This window comes from Condylura cristata, unplaced genomic scaffold (genome assembly GCF_000260355.1).
Source record: "Condylura cristata isolate star-nosed mole 26May11 unplaced genomic scaffold, ConCri1.0 scaffold00052, whole genome shotgun sequence".
Lineage (NCBI taxonomy): Eukaryota > Metazoa > Chordata > Mammalia > Eulipotyphla > Talpidae > Condylura > Condylura cristata.
In genome coordinates this window covers 12,697-20,614 of record NW_004567153.1, presented here as the reverse complement: position 1 = coordinate 20,614, position 7,918 = coordinate 12,697, and the positions used below count along the sequence as shown (strand labels likewise).

At 55.2% G+C, this 7,918-nt stretch overlaps 1 protein-coding gene across 1 annotated transcript; it reads right to left on the bottom strand.

The window, feature by feature from the left end:
• Nucleotides 1-1,243: 1,243 nt before the first annotated feature.
• On the bottom strand, nucleotides 1,244-7,149 carry LOC101625979 (leukocyte elastase inhibitor-like). The gene is made up of 7 exons (XM_004694989.2): nucleotides 7,101-7,149; nucleotides 6,097-6,271; nucleotides 4,732-4,869; nucleotides 4,124-4,241; nucleotides 2,725-2,867; nucleotides 2,481-2,648; nucleotides 1,244-1,740 (listed from the first exon to the last, which is right to left on the bottom strand). The coding sequence occupies exons 2-7, from the start codon at nucleotides 6,262-6,264 to the stop codon at nucleotides 1,336-1,338; spliced, it is 1,140 nt and encodes a 379-aa protein (XP_004695046.1). The 5' UTR covers nucleotides 6,265-6,271; nucleotides 7,101-7,149; the 3' UTR covers nucleotides 1,244-1,335.
• Between the last annotated feature and the right edge of the window lie 769 nt (nucleotides 7,150-7,918).

Here is a 7,918-nt window from a genome sequence, read left to right as displayed (position 1 = left end):
CTCCTCACCCCTCCCCTCCCTTCTCCTCACCCCTCCCCTCCCTGCTCTCTCCTCACTTCCCTCTCCAGGACCTCCTCTGTCCCCTCACAGTGAATGGGCAGGGGGCTCCCTGGCCTAGATTAGCAGCTGCCTGAAGGGTCAGGCGGGACCGGCCTGCTCGTGTTCCAGGGACAAGCCCGGGGTCCCTGTGGTGCAGGAACTGGGTTGGGGGCCCACGGTGTGTTCTTGAGCTTGCTGGAATACGTGTATTTTGCATATTTTAAGTTCTGAGCCGGGTTCTTATCAGCCAAAAGCTGAGTGAGAGTGTGGATATCTCAGCACTAGGGGCGCGGGGGCCTTCCCCTGTGACCCCACTGGTGGGCAGACAGGTCAGTGTTTAGCATGTAAATTTATCCGATTTCCCGCCCTTGCAGTGTGCTTTTGGGGTCACATCTTAGAGCTCTTCATGAGTGCTAGGTCCTGATGACTGTCCCCTTGGGTTTCTAGCAGTTTTATGGTTCTGTATCATACATGTAAATCCATGATCTATTTGACTTAAGATGTGTTTTCGTTTATTCATGCATACAGGACTGGGGTGCAGGCCAGAGCTATGTGGGGGGGGGGGACAAGGATTCACCAGAGACAGAGTGGGGGGCCACAGTCTGATCCACTGGCATCCACTGCTGAGGGGAGCAGTGGGGAGACAGGAGAGGTCCGCTGCGCCCTGGGGGTCGCTCCCCGACCGGGAATTGAACTCAGTGCTGCAGTGGCTGTGGCTGGCTCCATAGTGCTGAGACTTATACCCCTCGCGCCACCAGGGAGGCCCAAATCCGTGATCTACTGGCAGTTACTTTCGGTGTAAGAGGGATGAGTCAGCCCCAGAATCCCTGGTGGGAGGTGGGGAGGCGCTGCATGAGCTGGGGGGGGGTCAGGGGGGCTCACCAGAGGGACAGGACCTATGTCGGTAGTAACAATGAAGTGGGTAATCGTGGAATATAATCCGGGTCGGGGACACTCATGCGGTCACCTCTCTCTGGGCTGTGTCCCCCCTCACCTCCCCCAAAACTCACGCTGCTGTGTGCTGTGGGCATGCGCAGATTGCTGCTTAGTGGAGAATCGACAGCTCTGGGGTATTTGCCTGAACTGATCATTTCAAACACAACCCTGGAGCTTCCAACAGAGGAAGAGGAAGCAGGAAACCTGAGGCAACCTTCATGCGCGTCAGGACCCAGCAGAGCTTCCCGAGGAAATGACAGACTTGCTCTGGACCGTGCATAGCTTTATTGGTGAAGTTGCGTCTGCGTTCTAAGTCAGATGACAAAACTCCAAGCTTGACCGTACATGGCGTCTGCCTGCCTAAGGGGAGGACACCCGGCCCAGGAACAGGATACTGCCAGAGGGGTTGTGGCGGATCATGAAGATGAAGGGGTGGTCGGCAAAGAACTGTGGCTTTGGCCTCCCGGAGCAGTAAGTCATGCGGGCAGCGGTGGCGGCCGCGGCCTCCGTGCCCTCCTCACTCATTTCCACAAAGGCCTTGTGGATAATTCCTGACACAGAAAGGCCACTGGCTTCTGTCATGCCCGACAGATCAGCCTTGCTAGGCGTAAAGAGATCTTCCACACCCAGGCGTGCCAGGAGGGGCTGGAGGCTGTAGCTCTCTTCCAGCTTGAATTTGGGTAGGCGGACACGCACCTCTGTGTAACCCATGTTCTCAGGCTTGGTCCACTCACGCAGCTTTTCCAAAGTCAAGTGTTGCTCAAGCTGGAATTAGAATGTGCAAAGAGAAAACAATCACATAGAGGTAAGCACTGAAGCATGGTTGAAAAGAACAGACCCAAATGTCATTGCTCCTCGGTTTCCTCCTGTTCTGTGCCAGCTCTTTCTAGCAATGGGGACAGTGGGAGCGCGCTGTGTTCCGTGTCATCGAGGGCCCAAGTAGGGGAGGTTGGCAGCAGCTCCAGCAAACAGCCATTCACCCGTCTCTCCGGCCACCCACTATCCGCTCACTTACCCACCACGCCCCCTGCACACACCCTCCCGGCCACCCACATACCCACTCGTCTTCCCCAGAACTCACTAATCCTCTATCACACCGGGTATCTGTGATGCCCCTGAGGTTTATTACTACCGTGAAGCCTATGATACACGTTAGCTAATTGGCAGAGTGGTGGAAAGGAAAATGGAAAAGTTTTCTTCTATTCATTCTGTGACATATACTCTGATCCGTTGATCAACGTGCTGGTCCGAGAACCACACAGAGCTGAAGTAATGTCTAATAGAGTTAGCCCCTGCACTGACCAGCTTCACATGCAGACTTGGTCTCTACGTGGTCTCCATGCTGTTGACAACAGTCCCCGAAATGTAAACAAGCACCCCAGTAAGCGTGATGCGCTGGACTATGGGAGAATTGGGAAGTGAGGTGACGTCAGTGAACATAACCAGCAGCGACCTCGCGGCACACACAGGAGAGGGCAGGTGAGGACGGAGGGCAGGCGCGTCACCTTCTCCAGCCCTGTGGACTCGTCCTCTATGTCATCGGGCAGCAGGATGACCATGCTGAGCTCGCCGCCCTTGTAAGGCAGCTCCAGCACGTGGCACTTCAGCTCCTGGATGTGGCCAATTGGAAGGTTGTTCTTCTGGTACATCATTTTCACTGTCTTTGTGTCTCTCTGAAAGGTTGAAGCACAGGTCACTCACCATCGGCGTCTGTAGAGCAGAGGGCACGTTGACAGCGCCTGGGCTCACCTTATTCAGCCTGAACGGGGCATCCTCGGTTTCCTCCTTTTTGAATTCGTCCTGCCAGGTGCCTTTGAAGTAGATGGCGTTCACCAGCACCAGCCTAGTCAGGTTGTCCACCACACCTGCGGCCAGCAGTTCCGGAATCTTCCCTGAAAGAGATATGGGAAAGGTTTTATTGTTATTTCATCCAACCTCAGCACTCCCAATCTAAACTGACACTGATCAGCACAGAAATGCCAGTCAAATGCACCATTTCATGTCCATTCAACAGGGTGTCGAGGTAAAAACACCCCTGTGTGTCTGCGCCAACTGACAGGTGAGGAGTGCCTCAAACTCCCCAACCCGTGGCCTGTACTTCAGGAGCAATCTACTGTGGTAATGGCAGAAAACAGGAAAACGCCCCCTTTCTGCAGAGTGGTCACCAGGAATCTTGTTTGATAATGGCTATAGAAATTATCTTGCATAACAGCACTGAGTCACGAGGAAGTCAGAACTCCAAACCCCCAGTGCCAGCAGCCCTCAGATATGCACAGAGGGGCTGGCTGCACCCCTGGACCCCCAGCCACACTGGGCGCTCCTCACACAGCCCAGGGTCTGGGAGGCCCCATGTCATTCCCTGACCGGGAGACAGAGGACAGTGGCCAGCACAGCCAGCTGCCCCGCCTGGCCAGCCAGTGCAGAAGAATTTGTTTCATATAGAAATGGGGTAAAGAGGTGCAGGGGGAGTGAGAGGCTGCACCAGAGACAGAGCGGGGAGCAGAACAGGCAGGTCGACGAAGCCCACTGCTGAGGGGAGCAGCGGGCGGGTCAGGAGAGGTCTGCTGCGCCCTGGGGTCACCCCCGGGGCTGGGGTCGAACTCTGCTGAAGCGGCCGTGGCTTGGTTTGGCTTCGCAGTGCTGCGCTCCAACCCGCTGCAGCACCAGGGAGGGCCCTGTGTCCCCACTTTTTATTTATTTATTATTAAAAAGTTTATTTTTACATCATTTTGCACTTTTTTTTTTCATCTCAATTGTAATCCCCACGGGTTTCCCATCACCAAATCACCCCTGTGCCACCACCATAGTCCCATGCATTTCCCTCCCTTCCCCCCCCCTTTTTGATCCCACTCCCCTCTCCACCCCCACAGAATGTCTCTGGTACACTTTTAATTCATTTTATTCTATAGTCAATTCTCTCTTTAAATTTAAAGTGTCCTTTGAGGGATTAAGGGGGAAATATTTAGCTCCTCACGTTAAATCGTGTCAAGAATTCCTGTTTCTGGAAGTGCTCAGCACCGGACAGGAGTCACCCCAAGGGAAGCGTGGAGGATGAGGCGGGGAGCAGGCGGGAGAGGACACCCCCACAGGTGGGGAGGGGACACGCAGAGGCAGGGCCGGGCGAAGACCAGCCCTGTCACCCCCTTACCTGCTGTTTGCCCTTTGACCCACTCGTTGATCACCTGCCTGGCCTCTTCAGAGGCGCCCTGGAAATCCACGGTGGCCAGCTCGGCGCCGTACATTTTCTGGGTGGACGCTAAGAACTCCTGCGAAACAGAAAGCATGTTAGGAATGACTCTTACTATCTACTGAAGCCATTTTCTAAGACCTTTAAAAGCCATACAGATTGACCTCAAGGCATCGGCTTCCTCATAAAGATTCTAAGATTGTCATGTTTTTTTTTCCTATGAGAAAAAAATATATAAAATCAAATATTCTTGTTCACCGTTGTAAGCATGCATTTCAGTAGGTTTGGTATGGTATAAAAGGCGATTCTTTCCTAACTTCTTCACAGGAACCAACACTGATCGCTCTTAGGAGTGAAAGGTGGAGTCATTCTGGCCTGAAAGGACTCAGCGTCCACTCTCTCGCCAGGAGACCAGGGAGAATTCACAGGCTCACGCAGACACGGTTTGTCCTGTGTTTTCAGTATGTATTATTTTTCTGACATTTATAAAAATCTAAGCTGACTTGATTTTGCTGGGGGAAGGGCCTACACTGTCTGGGAATATGAGAACTGCAGCAGAAAGCACTTACCGGGAGGAAGCTATAGGTTTTCTCTCCATATAACCTGTTAGCCAGTTTCAGGACATGGCCAGCATCTCGCTTGCTGATCGCGGCGAGCAGACTCTGAAATCTGAAGTGAACTTCCTCAACCGTGTCAAAATGAAGGGTCTAAAATGAGGGAAACAATCTGTATAAGCACTGACGTTGAAATGATAACCTGAGCCCGGCCACGGGCTCCCCCTGAGGAACGCGTCGGGGTGACTGAGCTCTGATGGCCCCAGCACAGGGCCTTGTAAGCTTTCCTTGGAGAAAACCTACAGTGGCGAGACCCGGTCACCCCAACTTCACACACTGTTTCTATATCACTTTTTTGGTTATAATCCAGTCCTGCAAATATGAGTGGTTACTAAAGTAAATATTTTTTTTTAAGATTTATTTATTCATGCATACAGAACTAGGGTGCAGGCCAGAGGTGCAGGGGCAGTGAGAGGATTCACCAGAGACCGACAATAGTAGCTCCTTATTTAAAACTCTTCTTTAAACATAATATTTGGCAAAAGTCCAATTCCCTACCTATCAATTGCAAATCAAGAGTTCTTTTATGGTTGTCTGAGGCTGGGCTCTAAGACACCCGCAGCAAACCCAAACAGTACAAAGTCCAGGTATACACCTGACAGGGATGTTGCCTGGTGCTGTGGCGGCCTGTTACAGGGAAAGGAGCAGAAGGCTCCTGGACGCTCCCGGCTGGGCCACCCCGTCCCCGGGGAGCCCCAGGGCAGCGGCGAGGCCCCTTTTCAGAAGCAAACGCAAAGAAGAAGCACCAGTGGAGTCACAGAACGCTCACAGGCTTTGCCCTCTGTGGCCCCGGGGATGCAGTCTGCTCACCAGACGGCCCCCGAGCGTGGTCACGGTGAGGGGCGGGGGCTCTGGGGTACCAGAGTACCCCACCACCTGCCCCCTGGCAGGCCAGTCCCCCACCATTCCAGCTCAGTGGCTGCCCTGGGCGTCGCACCCTCAGAAGTGAGCGACCCGCAGCGTCCGTCCCAGCAGGTCTGCATGGCGCAGCTGACCGGGACAGGCCTGTTCCCGCAGGGGAGGCTGGGCCCGCACACGCCAGGGCTGGAGCCAGAACGCAGAGCCCGCACCCCCACCTCTGCCCCCAACCTCACCAGTCACACGCGTGCCTGGACCTAGCAGGTGCTCACTGAGGGGACTCACGGGGAAGCCCGCAGCGAGTGGACGCGCTGGCCTCCCTGGAAGTGCCCCCCGCGGTGTGGGTCCAGCCAGAGCAGATTCACAGGTGCAGGAACACCCCAAAGGCCGCTCCTCCCTCACCGACCCCCCCAGACACCGGGGCGGGGTCTCTCCTTTTGTCCTTTTGTCTCTTCTGCTGACCTTGGACACCTGGGCTTGGGTGTTGCCTCTGGTCCCCAGGGAGATCATGGCCAGCGCCGAGGAGATGCTCAGGGGGGCGAAGAAGAGGTTCCCAGAGGGGCTGTCTTCACTCAAGGTGTGGAACATGTCCAAGGCGAAGGCGGAGTTGGCTGCGCTCAGCTGCTCCATGGCGGGGCTGAAACACAGCGCGCTGGGCACTCTGGGGGGGGGACCCGGCTGCCCAGCCACCGCGCCCCAGCCCAGCCAGCCACAGCCCCCTCTCTCAGTCACCTGGACCTGGCACTTCCTCTGTTTATTTTCCTGGGAGGGTAAGAGGGCTCTCCCAAGCATACAAATAAGGACCCAGCAATGGTGGGTCCTTTTCCACTCTCTGAGCTGCAGACAGCTGCATCAGGAGGGGCTACATACTGCAAGTTACTGCTCCGTTCTACCTCCTGTCCAGTAAGGCGAAGTTCGTCACAGTGGGTACAGGGATGTGCATCTGAGCTCAGCCCCTAATGCTGGGAGAGGGTAAGGCCCCGCCCAGTGGCTGCCCTCGGAGTTGAAACCCCCATCTGCCTGCCCCCAGGGTGTGCGGGGGCACCCTCAAGGGCAAAGGTGACCGGGGACCCCATCCCTCAATATAACCAGACAACCTGGGAGGGTTAGATGTCTGGTCAACCCATCCAGTCGCCCCATCTCAGGTCAGGGTGAATACAGGCTGCTGGGAGTGTGGGTGATGGGGCAATCTTCTGTGGGTGACGCGCCTGGCTGCCTGGACACTCACAAGATGCTGGAGGAAGCAGGGAGTTCGGAGAGAGGCTCATGCCTGGTCCTTCCCCCCAGCCCACCTGCTGGTCACCCAGCGAGGCAGTGCTGGAGCTGGCCTGGCCTGGGGGGGGGGGGCTAGTTTCCACCTTGCCAATGCGACTTTGGGCTGGTGCTGTCCGGGTCTCAGCTCCCACATCCCTTTTGCCCTTTCAAACTCACCCCACTTCCCTCCCAGACCCTGGCTCAGGTCCTACCGTTTTCTTGGCTGGGCCGGGCGCTGCGGAAGCGTGAGTCTGTGCTGAAGCTCCTCTGGCTGCCGCCCTTATATCTGCGCAAGGGGAGTGTCCTGGCCACCCGGGGTGGTGGGGGCGGGAGGCTCTTTCCCAGGGGATTTCCTGGAGTTGCACCCCCACGGTTGGTGCTGACTAGTGGCGCCCGGCGCCCTCTGCAGGCGGCAGCTCCTTCTGCGGCCTAGCAAACAGATCTCTGACTGGCACTTGAGGGACTATTTCTTACTAAGGGGTGAGTGACTGCTGGAGTTTGTCACCAGCTAAAAGGCGAGCTACCAGCACTGATGAAAGGAAACCACTCTACAGACATGCCACACTCTCTCTCCCTAAAGCAATTCTGCAGTAATTACTCATCTATCAAAAATTCCCCCCTGAATGCAAACTAGTACAACCACTATGGAAAACTGTGTGGAGGTTCCTCAAACTGCTCAACATGGAGCTTCCCTACGACCCAGCCATCCCACTCCAAGGTATCTACCCAAAAGACACAAAAACACTGATTGAAAAAGATACTTGTACCCCCATGTTTATTGCTGTTTTATTTACAATTGGAAAAACATGGAAGCAGCCCAAATGCCCAAAAGTAGATGATTGGATAAAAAAAGACGTGGTACGGCCCTCCCTGGTGGTGCAGCGGGTTAAAGCACAACATTGAGAAGCTAAAGCCACTTTCGCATGAGTTCGATTCCCACCTGCCCCAGAGGTGACCACATAGCGCGGCAGACCTCTCCTGACCCGCCCGCTGCTCCCCCCAGCAGTATACCTCGTGGATCTGCCTGTTC